Below are 15,187 nucleotides of genomic sequence, written 5' to 3'. Positions count from 1 at the left end.
GCAACGCTTGAGTCTTGACTTCTGCTAGAGTTGAATCAGCTGATACTCGCAAAGCTGTCGTGTGGTCTGCCGGGGACCTTTGTCCTCTTCTGCAACAGCAACCGGCTGGAAGCACATCGAGGCGAACTTATTGTGACATTGTCAACGAGCAAAGCTCCTCTGATCGACAGGCCTCCGGCCATCTTGTGTACGAGCTAGCACGGAGTTATATGCCTCCGTTATGACGCCCACCTGTTGGTCAGGATCATGTACAACTTGTACAAGTAGCATTGATGATTTAGGGCTGGAAATGAACCAGGAGCTGCTGTCTGCCGGCGGCCGACGGGTCGATTAATTCCGAGGTTATGACCTTGTTGCATTTGCCTCATCTCACTAGTAGCTGCAGCTAGCGGAAATAGTCTCCGTGTAGGATTCAAGCCAGAGGTCCGGGCTGCCCCAAGCAGACACTCGTCTTAGTCCTCGGATTACCTAAATAGGTAGGTAGTTGCTCAGCTCCGAATCCTTTCCTTCAGCCTCTGAGGTCATCTAAAATTCCTAGCGCAAACTTCTGTAGTGTTCGCGCCCGGCATGTTTCTCCCCGGATCCACGTGCTGCGACAAAGTCCCGAATGCCCGCTGATTTCAAGCCAGCGAGTGCCGATCCACTAGCTTTATTGGACCCTAGATCGGCGCCCTGTCGGCAAACAGTGCAGATTACCTTCTCGAATTGACATTAGCGAGGGATCGATCCCACTCTGATCTCCCTTTCCGACAATTCGTATCGGCCCATGAGACTTTAGTAGTCGCATGCTGAGAAGGCCGGTCGATACCTTGTTGCATGGAGGTTCATCGCGTGGTCGGATGCAAGCGGCGGAGTTGCATGGGGCGAAGCATGACGCATGAAGCACTGCAAGATTGGTGCTCATGACTCCAAGTATGGACCTCTTTGGGTATAAAGGCCAAAGGTTGGAAGTGTTGTCTTACCGTACGAACAACAAGGACCCTCAGATTCACCCAAAGCCATTGTTCACAGCCCTAGGTTTACAAGATGCCATCCACAACTACCATTCTTTCCACAGCTCTGGCTCTTGGCCTAGCCACAGCCCAGGCCGATGTCAACCCCAACGCCCAGGGCCCCTGCAACCCGACCAAGGGCGAGGGCGGCTTCTGCGGCCCCAATGGCTCTGAGGAGTGGCTCAACTCGGGGCTCGGTGACGACGGCTGGAACCCGCCCTACCTCGACATCAACGAGCTGTCTCACATTTCGCTCGAGGAGTACTACGGGGGCGTAGGCAGCAACTGTGCCCAATACGACGAATTCTTCAAGTCATCAGGTCAGAAGTACAACATTGATCCTGCTATCCTGGCTTTCATTGCTATGCAGGAGTCGAGCTGCAACGCGGATGCTGGAGGCCCGACGCCCGGCCTGATGCAGTGTGCTCCAGGCAACTGCTACGAAGGACAGGGAGGAAGCTGCCAGTACCCAATTCAAGACAATGTCGACTGTGGTGCTTGGGTGCTTCGAGACTATCTCGACTCCTCCGATGGCAATGCCGTTCGGGCTTTGGGCCGTTACAACGGATGGTTCACAGCGGCCGATAACACTGGATTGAATGGTGGAAAAGGCTTGACGGAGGGCTACCCTTGCTCAGGAGAAGGACAGAGCAATGGCGTGCCGCAGAACCTCGACTACCTCCACGAGGTGCTCAACGGATGGTTCATGGGATACGACATGTACGGCAGTGACTCTAACCTTGGTGGATATTACAACTGCCAGGGCAACTGCTACTCTGGTCCGATCTGCTAGGAGGCGAGAGGGATATCCGTGGATATAAGTCAAACACGTATATTATACCATGCTCGGCGCTGTGACCTACCTACCCTGTGGTGAATCATGTGTGTAGCATGTATCCGTTGGGATATGATCTCGCGTCGTCATGGTCGACCTCTCTTAACGAAACAGCCCTTGCCTCAATGTTTGAATTGACGGTCCATGTAAACAATAAACAGAAGAACCTATTGTCGTACTTATGTAGGTTCAATAACGGGAATTATATTCTTCCCGCTGTTCTAAGCTTAAAAGGGAAGGCCTTTTAGAGCCGTGATAGAGGAATTGTTAACGAGGTTCTGATTACTAGGCATTGAGACTTGTGGCCGACAGGTACGTTTCTCGGATCGTGCTCACTGAGTCCAGGTAATGAAAGAGTTTCTCAGGAATCAACTGTTCGTCGTGTGATAGCAACCTTAATCATAGATTATTGAGCCTGAGCAATAGCATCAAGAAGCTTCGCGAGTCGGTATCCCTGCTTTGCAATTTGCAACTTCACGGTTCCTTTTGCCCCCTCGGCATATTCACCACCCAAGTCGCCAACCTCTAGCACTTCCGCGCCTTCTGGCATGACTACCGTGCAGACGTCCTCATTGCTCTCTCGGGCCCACCTCAGCGCTACGTCTTCAATGTCGTCCACCCGCAAGCCTGCGACCCAGTTCCTCGTCTTGCATCGATACGGACCGGCTCTGATAGCAGTGATTAGATCGGCGGCCCAGGCATGGGCGTCTGCACGGGTGGAGCCGTTTGTAATGGCTTCGGGAATGTTGTAGTCCCACACTGAGTGAAGATTGGTCGCCTCGCCATCAAAGGTCACGGCAATGTCGTTGCCGCCGCGAGCAAGGTTTTCGCAGTGGAGAGGCTGGCCAATGTCGCCAGCAAACTATATGTTATCAGCGTCAAGAGATGCTCGATCGGAAGCGGCAGAAAGCATAGGAAGACTCACGTGAATGACTAGCTTCGCAGCTATTTCCCTTTCCTCGCGGTTCAGCTCGCTCTGCACGAGATGTGTAGTCTTTTATTCTTCGTCAGTAGTGTATAAACGGTTGCCGATATAAGCCAGGCTCACATAATTCGCAAGTGCGCTCACAACACACCCTGACTCGCCGCAATCCCTCTCAAGGTCAACATTGCAGGATGTCGGCGGCTCGTCTAGCGCATCGATGAAATGGTAGTTGTACGAGAAGGCGCCCTCGTCCGTTTTCTTCCAGTCGTCTGCCCAACTGGCCACGGCGGCGAGATAATCGGTGGACGAGTTATCGCCCAAAACTTCCTGGAAGAAGGCTCTTGTCTCAGGTAACACGAACTCGGTAGCAACCAGAGCGACGGTCTCGTGGCCAAGGGGGCCCCAAGCGAGCGCGCTGGGTAGAGTGGCGGCGACGAGAAGGGCTTTCGACGCCATCCTCGAGATTTCAGTCATTGTGGTCCTCAACAAACACGGTCGAGTGAAGGGCGAGTGAATAGTCGCGACAAACCAGATGCACCGAAACGTTCTGCAACATGATTATGTAGATTTCTTTTTCCAACCACGAAGACTTTGTCAAGTCGGCTCACACGGCACAGTTATCTACTCGAGCTTCCTAAAGGCGTTGGGTCGTCTGTGGCGCGATACACGCCAAGGTTGGATCCCTTATCTTAACTCCACTAGAGGAGGGTTTTGTCCGACAGAGCTGCTGACTGTCCTAGGCATAAGCACCGTCCATGTATATCAGTCAGTCGAAGAGCTACTAATAGAATTGGGAACACAGAGTTCTCGCATTACCTCGAACCCATTCTCATTTATTATTATCATAAGTATCCGATTGCCAATTCCCCCGCACAACAGTGGCAGCTCTTACAGTTAGGCACGCTAGTGGCGGGGGTCTCCGACAGCTGGGGCTGAGGCAAGCGACCTCCTTCCTAATTTGGCAATCGGAAGCGGAGTAAATCGCCTGATCCGAGTACGGAGGCCGGAGTACACCGACTGATAAAGGCCCGCGCACGTTAGACACAAGTTGACAAGACTTATTAGTCGCAAAAGTCGGAGCAATTAGATGTTTGTTTCGAGCGGTCGGGTCAATTATGTTCCCCGGAATATGTTGATTCCTATGTTGCTACAGCTTGCCTTGTAGTCCTTCGCGTGGCTGGTCCTTTTTCCCCAGGAAGATATAGCGGTCAGTAGACACTTCCCTCTCCCAATTGGAGGTCTCCCGACGGTATTGACTATGTAAGACGGCTTTGGACCATGTATACCGTGTAGCAATATGCGATGCCAATTCGTCTCCATCCGTATGCGCGTTGAAGAGAAGCAGCACCGCACAGCTGATAGCCTCGAGATGGACAAGAAGGTCCCTTCCTCTGTACTCGAGCTCTGCAGGAACGATATTTCGCACAAGGGAAATGAGCTCTTCCAGTCTCTCGTCGACAATTGCGCACTCCTGTGCAAAACGTGCTCCGCAGTGTCGAAGGACCCCTCTAGCCCAGGCGGCAAAAATGTCCTCGACTACGTTGACGCCCTGTTTTTGGCTGCCCTTGATGACCCTCCCGACATCTTCAGCCATCACACTCACTGTACCCTCCCAAATCGCGTTGACAGACGCGTCTCTGAACATTTTGGCAATATTCAGCACGCCGCCATCTTCCTGGTTCTCGCAGTAGCCAACGCCACCCAAACACTCCATGCTAGCGCGCAGTCCGCTCACTGCACCCACTGTCACCTGAGCCTTCATCACTGGCGTGAGCAATCTGAGGAGCGCTTCTCGTGCACGGTCTTCGCGCGGGATGAGTATTTTGGCTGCCGTATCTTCCGCGGTTTCCTTCCAACCCTGCTCGTTGGAACCCAAGAGCGCAACACCAAAGAAGGCAAAGTGCGCCGCGGCCCAGTACTTGACTGTCTCCTCTGCCATCCAAAAGACATGCTGCGAATTCTCCGTTAGCGGCCTGCCCCTGGTCTTCCGCACCCTCGAGTAGGCGCGGCAGATGGACATGCCACGAGCCCAGTAGGAGACGCTGCTCGTCGCGGCATGAACCCTCGTGATGTTGAGTAAGGTTGCGATCTCCTTGATTCCTTTCCCTTCTTCGCCAATGAGCCAACCGCGCGCTCCTTTGAGCTCAAGCTCCGCCGTGGGGAGGGCTCTGGTTCCCATCTTATGCTTCAGCCTCTGGATGCGGATACCATTAAGTTCTGTCGCTACATCGACCGTCGTCTCCAGGCTTGTCAAAACTCGTGTACCCTCATTGCGGCGCATGGGTATATAAAAGGCGCTTAGGCCCTTTCCAGTTTGCGCCAAGAGCACAGCCATGTCGGAGTCAGTAGCACTACTGAACCACTTGAAGCCGTCGATTCGCCAGGGTCCAAGGGGCAGGCCAATGCCGTCTTGTGTGCGTCCCAGCTGCTCGTCAGAGGCAATCTCCTCACCCGTCAACCTACGCGCGAGGGTCTCGGTGCCGCTGACGTCGCTCCCCCCGGTTCTTTCAGTCATCCACTGTCCGCTAGTCCATGCTTCGCGTGGATCCTTGGAGACTAACCTGCGCAATGACTCCTTGAACACAGCATTGCGTCCTGGCTGGTCGCCATCTGGTTTTTCCAGGTGCCGAGAGAGGAGTTTAACTGCGCCATCGGTCATGCTTGCTGGGCACATGGTCATACTTGATGTATGCGTCCAGACGTGGGCGAGCCCAAATTGCTCGACTCGCCGATTGTGGCTTTTGCTCTGGGCATAAGCCCGACCAACGATATCTTCCTCGATGCCGATGGCCTTCAGTGCTTTCCATCCCTCAGACGTCCACAACGGATCAACGCGGTTCTCCATGCCAAATGTCGTCAATGGCCGAAGGACGGGTATGTTTGTTTCTGCATCCACCGCGTGGCCAAGTGTTGATGGGTGAAGCACCCGGCGCGATAGACGGTGGATCGCAGCGCCAACCTCAGACTGTGCCTTGGGAGGAAGGTATTGCATCAGGATGCGGGCGAGGACGGGGTCGTCAGATGCCTCCTGAACATCTTCAGCACCCGACTTGACCAGCTCGGGCAGTGTGTACTGGGGCTCAACGACTGGCAGCGACTGAAAAAAGCCAGCCGTCGAGGAGGAGGGCAAACGACTGCCGTTGGCCATGGCTGTAGCTTGGGCCTTGGCGATGAAACGTCGAGGTGTTGACAGGGTGCTTTGATGATCAAAGAAATCAGCAATATCCTACTTCATTCCAGTAGGAAGAGTGTCCTGGCCGTTCTTGCTGCGCAGTTCCTACTTTGTTCGAAACAGGACTGGAATGGATGAGCGTCGTTTGATAGGTCGCCGGCCTGACCGTGACTGTCCCTTGGTTCCCCGCAACCCCAGCCCCCCCCGGTCCGGGCCAGGTTTGGGACTCCACAAGCCGAGGCTCTGGGTGCCTGGCTGCCTGCAGCCACGTGAAGGTGGTGCTCTGGCTCTAATGTAACAAAGTGACAATCACGTGCTGTATCTGCGGGGTAAGGTCTCTCGTCTTGAGATTTGTCTAGTGACGTTGCGGAAACAACAACCGCGACGGCCGTTAGTGTTCAAACTCTCAATACCCTAGCGCGATCATGTAGCCCGGTGCGTAGATTTCTCAGCTTTGTCAAGAATTCAAGAATCCCTCGCGAAACCCCTCATTCACACGCATTCCCAACTGTCCGGCGACTTTGGGTCGCCCTTGCCCGTATACCTGCCCCTTAGAGGATACTTGCAATGATTCCTAGCAAATGTCTCACCCTCACCAGTCTCGCCCGTTCCTTTAACATGGTCGGGCGCAAGTCCATCTTCCACCCAACGCACGATTGCCGAAAGCACATTCTCGTCAGGGTCGTATCCGGACATAGCACCCATCACATTGCCAATCTTATATGCACCTGCGCCGCCGCTACAGTGACTCATTCCTGAAATCCGGAAGTACCGATAGAAGTGGTCGAGCTCAGTGGTTGTCAGACCCATTGTCCTTGCAACGTGGTTATAGTAGCGCTCCGAGTTGTCGCTGCTTATGACGGGATCCTGGAGCCCATGGTAATGGAGAATCTTGGCTCCACGATTGCGAACTCCAGCCAGATCGCCCTCCCATGTCTGCACATTGAAAGGGTTTTGAGATGCCGCAAAAGCGTAGTCTTCAGGGCCTAGGGTCGAAGGGTCCCATTCTGCGTCGCTGTAGACGACATAACGAAACCAGTCACCTGTGTATGGGAACGGGTAGCCCGACATGAGAAGAGAAGCATCGCCGCCCGGCTGAAGTCGAGGGTATACCAAAGCACCGTCCTTCCCGTGAAGATCGGAGAACACCTTCCGCACTGTCTCGGCTTGCTCGCCAGAGAGGCAGTCCGTTGACGGCTTTGAACCACAGAGTAGAGCTTCTGGCCGGTAATGACAAAGATTGGGGTCCTCAATGATTCCGTCCACAAGGCCGTCTAGATCATCGCATTGGTCCAGAAAGTCCTTGGAGACCCGGGCCCACTGTGCTTGTGTGAGGAACGTGGGAGAGCCTGGTGGGCCTGAAATCGTGTAGAAACTACCGCTCCACGACGTCAAATTGGCAAAGGCGAAGGCCGGAGCCCCTGCCACTATGCCATCGAAGTCGGTCGGAAATTCTTGTGCTGCCTTGAAGCCCTGTCTGCCACCGGTAGAGCACCCAAGGTAGTAAGACTTGTCATGGGCCCTCGCATAGTACGTTTCGGCAATCTGCTTTCCCAAGACGGCACCAAGATGCACCGAACGGTAGACAAAGTTTTCTAAAGCGCCGGGGTTCTGGTAGAATGGCTGGCCAGAAGTGCCGTTATGACCATTGTTGGCCCCGACAGTTGCAAATCCTCGAGAAACACCATAGGCAATGTCTTCGTACTGAATGCAGCCACTGAGACCCCCATTTCCTGTGCTTAGGAATCTGCCGTTCCAGTCCGACGGTAGCCAGGCTTCAAGACTAATGTTGCTTGCTGGGTTCGAGGATGTTTCGGTGAGCGTTGCCACTCGGCAAATGTCAACGTCGACTTGTTGGTACGGCCTTCCGCAAGTCGGATCATTGTCTGGGAATGACACATTGGCGCCGGCGGGGATGGATTCTGTGAACCAAACTGTTGTGTTAGGCAGAGACAGCTTGTCCGCGAGATCTGAACACTTCCGGGTCAGGTTGCACGTGGCATGTCCGACCGAGAACAGCCAGAACACGCATAGGCTTGGAATTCTCATCGCGATAGATCAGTCCTTGTGAAAACAACAATTGCATCAGAGGTCGACTTGAACTATCTTGGAGACGAGGAAAACGGGGGAAATGCTCTTATTAAATAATACTGGCTTAGACGGGACGCAATGCGCTGTCGTGTGCCATGCGCTACTACCGAGAATGAATGCCGAGTGTCACTGCCGTGCAATGACGGCAGCTGCAATTACCCCACAATCGAGTAAATTAACCCCACGTTACATTAATGCGAGGCTAGAGCCCTATTACAGGTTGTCTCTACTTACTGTAGCATAGTTCCGTTTGTCCAAGCACTGCAGAAAGTCCGCATCCGCATCCGAGGCCTTGGGCGATCTCCTGTTCGCCAAGAAGATAACGAAGTGTGCAGCCAGTGCCTGATCTGGCCCTACCCTCCTTGCGAGGGGCATCGTCGCAGAGGTTTGTGTTACGACCCAGCATGCGACCGCATGCGCCTCTCACGTGCACCCCACTTTTTCCTCTAATCATACCACCACGCATAAAGTATAGCTCGCGACCTCACCGTGAGCCTACGCTCTAATATTAACGTATAGCTTACTAGATCACGACGCTCCCGTGAGCCCTCACTTCCACAAACTAGTATATAGGAAGCTACGCTTTACTATAGTTAGTCTCTACCTAGCTCCTTAGCTATTAATATAATTATCTACGCAAGATCTACTATCTCGCATATAGACTATAACCCGACCGCTTAAGTTAACGATATCTTAGTATACTTAGTTTAAACCCGACTTCTATTCTATCTACCCGGTAGCTAGTCTAGACCCGAACGTTATATATTAATAGCTCTTATTTAATGCACTACCGTGTTAAATACTTAAGTAATACGATACTATAGCCGATATAGAGAATAATAACGCTAGGGACCTTAGCGAGACGATTAAGCCTAAGTTACCTAGACCGTTCGATAGTAACCTAGGATAACTAAACGGGTTCTTAACTTAGCTTAAGATATACTATCGACTATTCCCTACTAAGCTCGCCGATAATATAGATAAGATCCTTCACGTAGGAATATATCTCACCGGCACGGCCTTAGCGTAGTTCGAACCACGTATAAGGGATTTTATAGAGACTACGGCTAACCTCTAAGACGATAAAACTTAAGCTATATTCGCAAGCTTCGAAGGTTTCGAGAATACTATTAAGGATGTCTTTAAAAATATAGATAAGAACCGAGTTAATATTAAAACCCTACGAACCCTAAAGTAAACGGGATTTACTACGGATTATATATTAAAGTTTCGATAACTATCTAGTAGACTCGGATAGGACGACGAACCCCTTATAACCTACTTCTTTAATAATCTAAAGTTAGAGGTCTAGGAGTAACTCTACGATAAAGATATACCTAAGTCCCTTACGGAGTATATTACGAACGCGATTAAGATCGATAACCGACTATACCTAAAGCGCAAGATATTAAGAAAAGGGAGGAATATAAATTAATCGTACCTAAACTTTAGAAATAATAATAACGGAGGACGTCGCTACTATCTAAACTAAGGACGCCCCCGATAGTAAAATATAGCATAGGCATATATAATAAACCTAGGACTTATAGACCTAGACGCTATATAACGATAACTCGCCGCGATAGATAATAATAAGAAAAACTTAACCTACTATAACTACGGTAAGCTAGGATATTAGAAGCGCGAGTACCGCTTACTAAAGAAAGGGCGAAGCTAGGGCTAGAGACTAGTACCTAAAGGTAAGCCGAAGTAACTAAATATAACTAGGTCCGGCTACGATACGAAGTACTTAAGCTAGTCTAAGGTACTATACCCTAACTAAGTAGCTAACACGGAAAAAATACTAAAGAAGGTTAATAAGCAACCTATAAACTAACTAGTGGCGCACGAAGCCTTATATTAGTTAGGATATTATAATAATAACTACTATACCTATAAAAGCGGTAAGGAGGAATCGGGATAGTTTCTAAAAGCCCTAAAGGTAAGGACCCTTATTATTATATAGAAAATCACTATAACCCCTAAGGATAGCGATAATTCGGGAAGCGATATAACCGATACCTTAGACTACGAAGAAGAACTATTATAGAAGAAAAGGATACTTAAGACTAACCTATTATACGGACGAGCAACCCTACGAGAATAAATAAAAGTAGCGATAGATCGATACGACCCCCTGCCGCAAGGAGAAGACCTCTAGATAGTTATCCCCGCTTAGATACTAGACGGAGGCATTAACTAGGTAATAAACCGAAGAATAATCTTAGGAGACGACCTACGTATATATCTAGATACGCCAAAACACTACGAACTCTTATAGATCTCTTATATATACTACTTTTACAAAATATATATATCTAATAAAGGAAGGTATTAAGTCTACCTAATTAAGGGACTAGCCACCCGCGTTATTAACGACCTATACGAAAAGTATAAAGCGAAGTTCTACGAATATATATACGTAGAACCTAGTATAGGATATATAATACTAAGGTAGTTAATAAAATACCCCGAAGTATACGCACGAGACTAGAAAATATAGCGCGGATATTAATTAGTAGACTATCTACGATACGCTAAGGCAAAGGTATTCGATTAGTATAGAACTAGGGAATAAAAGGAGATAGAAGAGCTCCGGCGATACGAGAATACCGTAAAGGTATTGCTCGGTATTAAGATAGTTAAGAGTAAGGAATACGCCTTAAGCTACGGATAAGGGTATAAGGGATACGAGAAGTACTCTAATAGTATAAGATTACCGTTCGACCCTACCGAATAAGCGGATCGAGACTATATTAATAAAGGAAAGATAAACTACGAAAGATATACTAAAGCGAAGGAAACGCTATACTTACGACATAGGATCGAGGCACGAGAATACCTTATTCCGTAGGGAAAAGTATATATATAATATATTATATATAAGTACTTCGAAAGATATATACTAGACTACGGAGTCTATTACTACGGGTATATATATTACCTATACGAAGAAGAAGGAAAACAATATCCCTCGATATACCTAGAGTCATACGATAGCAGCGATATATACGACCCTAAGGATAATAATATTAATATAGAATACTACCCGTTAAAAAACTATTAATATCGCTTATAGAAAGGGTATAAGACGACGAAGGAAACCTAAAGACCCTTTGCTCCGTAGAGATAGACGGAGGATAGAAAACGGTTTTAGAAGTCTAGATTAATAGATATTGCCTGCGAGCATTATTAGATAGTAGGGCAATAAGTAACTATATCTTACTAGTAGTAATTAACCGATATATACTACTATAGAATTATAAGACTCGGGTATATAAGCTTTTTAATATTAAAGGATAAAGCTTCGATTATAATAGTAGAACTATCGACCGCGAGACCGATTATCTCGACGCAACGATATAAGGATACTATAAGATAATTATCTTCGATATTATAGACTTATATAAATACGATATAATACTAGGTTACCTATAGTTAACGAGAAGTAATCTAGTAGTCGATTAGCGCACTAGCTAGTTAGCGTGGATAGACACGATAACGCGATAATTACTATTTAACTAGAAGGAAGCGAATATTCGCGATAACTTAGCCTCTAAAGGATCTTTACCGAAGAATATAAGCGAGCTAAAGTAGGCAAAAGCCGTAGTATTAACCGAGAAGGCTATATAACCGGGTATATAATATAAATAAGGAAAACGAATCCTCGCTAATATTATATAAAAGATATTTAAAGCAAACTAAGCCTTATAAGAAGAAAGAAAAAAGAAACCTATAATAAAAGAAGAACGAATAAAGAATATACCGCTGGAATACCGAAAGTATAGTAGGTTATTTAAGGAAACCCTCGAAACGGGTATTCCGTAATATAGTTAGTAGGATCACGAAATCTATCTTAAAACTAGAACCTCGACTAAGTTCCACAAACTCTATAACCTTAACGAGAAGTAACTTAAAATATTACGAGAATATATCGACGAAATACTTAAGAAAGGCTATATTCGAACCTCTACCTTAGAAGTAAGATATCCCGTTATATTCGTACTAAAAAAGAATAGGAAGCTACGACTAGTCGTGGACTATCGGTAGCTTAATAATATTACGATTAAAGATAGGACACCCCTACCGCTTATTAACGAGCTTAAGGATAGACTTCACGGTAAGAACTAATTCACTATTCTTAACCTAAAAAGAGCCTATAACCTAATCCGTATAAAGAAAGGAGACGAATAGAAAATAACTTTTCGCACTAAGTTCGGTCTATTCGAGTATTTAGTAATACTATTTAGCCTTACTAATACTCTAGCTACCTTCTAGCGAATAATTAATAACGTACTTAGGGAGTACCTAAATATCTTCGTTATAGTATACCTAGACGATATTCTAATTTTCTTAGAAAACCTTAAAAGATATAAGAAATATATCTACTAGGTACTAAAAATACTTTAAGATACGAACCTCTTAGTTAACCTAGAAAAGAGCGCGTTTTATATATAAGAAACTATCTTCCTCGGATATACGATCCGACCAAACGAAATCCTAATAAAATAAACAAAGATTAATATAGTTAAAGAATAGCCTATGCTAATAACGCTTAAAGAAGTATAAGCGTTCGTAGGATTTACGAACTATTATTAATACTTTATACGCGACTTTACGAAAATCGTAGTACTACTCATAGGACTTACTAAGGGAAAAGGAGAATTTAAGTAGGAAACGGAGTAATAAAGGGTATTCGAAGGATTACGAGATACTATATTATTAAATATAATACTTATAACCTATAACCCCGAAAGACTACTCGAATTAGAAACAGACATATCGGACTACGCTATAGGAGCGCAAATTAGTTAACGAGACAACGATAGTAACGTATAACTAATTATATTCTTCTCGAAGAAACTCCACGGCGCGGAACTAAACTACCCTATTTACGATAAGGAATTCCTAGTAATTATCGCAGCCGTTAAGGAATTTAAGCACTATATACTAGGGACGAAGTTTACTACTAAAGTTTATACCGATTACTAAAATATCTCTTACTTCGCGATAATATAAGAACTTAGCGCACGATAAATAAGATACGCCGAATTCTTAGCCGATTACGATATTAAAATTATCTATCGGAAAGGTTCGGAGAATAGCAGAGTAGATATACTTAGCCGCCGACTAGACTACGATACCGAAGTACTAAAAGCCAAGGGCTAGATACTTCGATAAAATAATAAAGGAAACTACGTATAAATAGTACTTAACTTTCTTATATTTAGAGTAGAAGCAGATACTATATACTACGATAAAATATTAGAATAGGCATTAAAATATAAAAAAAAAATACCTAACGACTACGCGATAGAAATAGGAAAAGGACCTACTAGGAATAAACTACTCTAGATACTACCGCCGCTACGCGATAAAATCTTAATTAATATTCATACGTATCCTACGGTAGGACATTAAGGAGTTAGAAAGACTCTTAAACGAATATAACGAATATACGACTACTAAGGAATTAAGGCAGACATCGCACGTATCGTTAGATAATATAAAGATTATACGCGCAGTAAGGCTACACGGTATAAGCTATACGGAGAATTAAAGCTACTACTAGTGCCTTTAAAGCTATAGGAATCGATAGCCTTCGATCATATTACGAAGCTACCTAAATCTAAGGAACTAGGATTTAACGTCGAATATAATAGTATATTCGTTATCACGGACTAGATAAGTAAATTCGGATATTTCCTACTATACTAAGAAGCAACGGATATAGAAACACTCGCATATATAATACTTAAATATATCGTGGCCAACCACGGCCTTCCGGAAGAAATCATTTCGGATCGAGGAACGATATTTACCTCGAAGTTTTAGTAAGTATTAATAGCTTAGCTTAGGACTAAATATAAGCTTAGTATAGCTTACTACCTATAAACGGATAGATAGATAGAAAGATTAAATTAGATATTAGAATAATACTTATAGTGCTATATTAGCTATAAGTAAGACGATTAGGTCTTAAAGTTACTACTCGCCTAACTCGCCTATAATAACGCACCTACGGAATTAACTAAAATCTCACTATTCTACGCGAACTACGGATACGAACCCGAGTTCGGTAATAAAATACTAAGGGATAGACCTCTTATTAAAAAAGCTATGCTTAAAGTAGATTAATTACGCTTACTATATAAATATATAAAGAAATAGCTCGAATTCGTACGTATACGAATATCGAAGTATTATAATTAGAAAAGATCGAAAGGACCGATCTTTCGGAGGGGAGATATAGTCTACCTACTACGCAAAAATTTCATAATAACTCGACCTTTACCGAAGCTCGATTATAAAAAACTTAGACTATTTAAAATTAACGAAGTTATCTTAGATACTAACTATAAACTTTTACTACCCTTAAGTATAAAGATATACCTAGTTTTTTATATTTTACTACTCGAAAAGGCACTATAAAACGCAAAAATAAACTACGAACTAAAAGTTCTCGAAGAACTCTACGAACTAGAACGGATACTCGATAAATAAACTATCGACGGAGAAGTTAAATACCTTATTAAATAGAAGGGCTATATAAATAACGAAAATATATAGGAACCCGCTAAATATCTTAAGGATTATCGGTACCTCGTAAAGAACTACCACTAGCAGCTCTAGCTCTAAATAAAAAAACTACGTCCGTAAAATCATCACCCAAACCCAAGGACGACTAGTTAGGATTATTAGGAAGACCTAAGAACCTTAGGTTATTCTTAATCTAGTGCTTATAACTATCCAAAATAGGAATAGCTTTAGCGGGAGCTATAGACCCCGAGTCATCCCGCTTATCCTCCTTAAGACCGGCTAAACCACGGCGAACGGAGTTGTTAATACGCTCTTTTATATGTCGGCGAATCTTCCGTATCCGCGTTAAACGACTAATAGCGGTCGCGAGCTTAGTTTAAAAACGAAGGAGAGCCTCTTTAGCTTTCTCTTCGTCCTTCTTAAGCTTCTTACGCTATTTAAGTAAACGATTTACTAAAGAAGGTTAGGAAAAGGAGTAAGAAAAGAATAAATATATATATAAAGACGCTATAAACGTCCCGTCGTAAGGACGACCGCGACGAATATACTCGCTATATTTCGAAGACCTATTATTAAAATAATAAGGCTTCTAATTCTTAAAATAATAAATACACGGCATATCTACGTTAGTA

At 45.5% G+C, this 15,187-nt stretch overlaps 4 protein-coding genes across 4 annotated transcripts; 1 reads left to right on the top strand and 3 right to left on the bottom strand.

The window, feature by feature from the left end:
* Positions 1-906: 906 nt before the first annotated feature.
* F5Z01DRAFT_690668 (extracellular soluble lytic transglycosylase) lies at positions 907-1,785 on the top strand (the record flags this gene model as incomplete). Its single annotated transcript, XM_046266125.1, has 1 exon — positions 907-1,785. Exon 1 carries the CDS (start codon positions 1,027-1,029, stop codon positions 1,783-1,785), a length of 759 nt encoding a protein of 252 aa, XP_046116354.1. The 5' UTR covers positions 907-1,026.
* Positions 1,786-2,118: 333 nt separating this feature from the next.
* Positions 2,119-3,318, bottom strand: F5Z01DRAFT_660668 (S1/P1 nuclease). The gene is made up of 3 exons (XM_046263845.1): positions 2,876-3,318; positions 2,753-2,821; positions 2,119-2,689 (listed from the first exon to the last, which is right to left on the bottom strand). Exons 1-3 carry the CDS (start codon positions 3,224-3,226, stop codon positions 2,234-2,236), a joined length of 876 nt encoding a protein of 291 aa, XP_046116353.1. The 5' UTR covers positions 3,227-3,318; the 3' UTR covers positions 2,119-2,233.
* A 556-nt stretch (positions 3,319-3,874) lies between these two features.
* F5Z01DRAFT_660666 (acyl-CoA dehydrogenase/oxidase) lies at positions 3,875-6,130 on the bottom strand. The gene has a single exon (XM_046263844.1). It carries the CDS (start codon positions 5,898-5,900, stop codon positions 3,900-3,902), a length of 2,001 nt encoding a protein of 666 aa, XP_046116352.1. The 5' UTR covers positions 5,901-6,130; the 3' UTR covers positions 3,875-3,899.
* Positions 6,131-6,303: 173 nt separating this feature from the next.
* F5Z01DRAFT_660665 (tannase and feruloyl esterase) lies at positions 6,304-8,034 on the bottom strand. Its single transcript, XM_046263843.1, has one exon. The coding sequence runs from the start codon at positions 7,971-7,973 to the stop codon at positions 6,417-6,419; it is 1,557 nt and encodes a 518-aa protein (XP_046116351.1). The 5' UTR covers positions 7,974-8,034; the 3' UTR covers positions 6,304-6,416.
* Between the last annotated feature and the right edge of the window lie 7,153 nt (positions 8,035-15,187).

This window comes from Emericellopsis atlantica, assembly GCF_019669845.1.
Source record: "Emericellopsis atlantica unplaced genomic scaffold F5Z01scaffold_21, whole genome shotgun sequence".
In the NCBI taxonomy this organism is placed as follows: Eukaryota; Fungi; Ascomycota; class Sordariomycetes; order Hypocreales; family Bionectriaceae; genus Emericellopsis; species Emericellopsis atlantica.
This window is presented reverse-complemented; position numbering and strand designations above follow the sequence as displayed.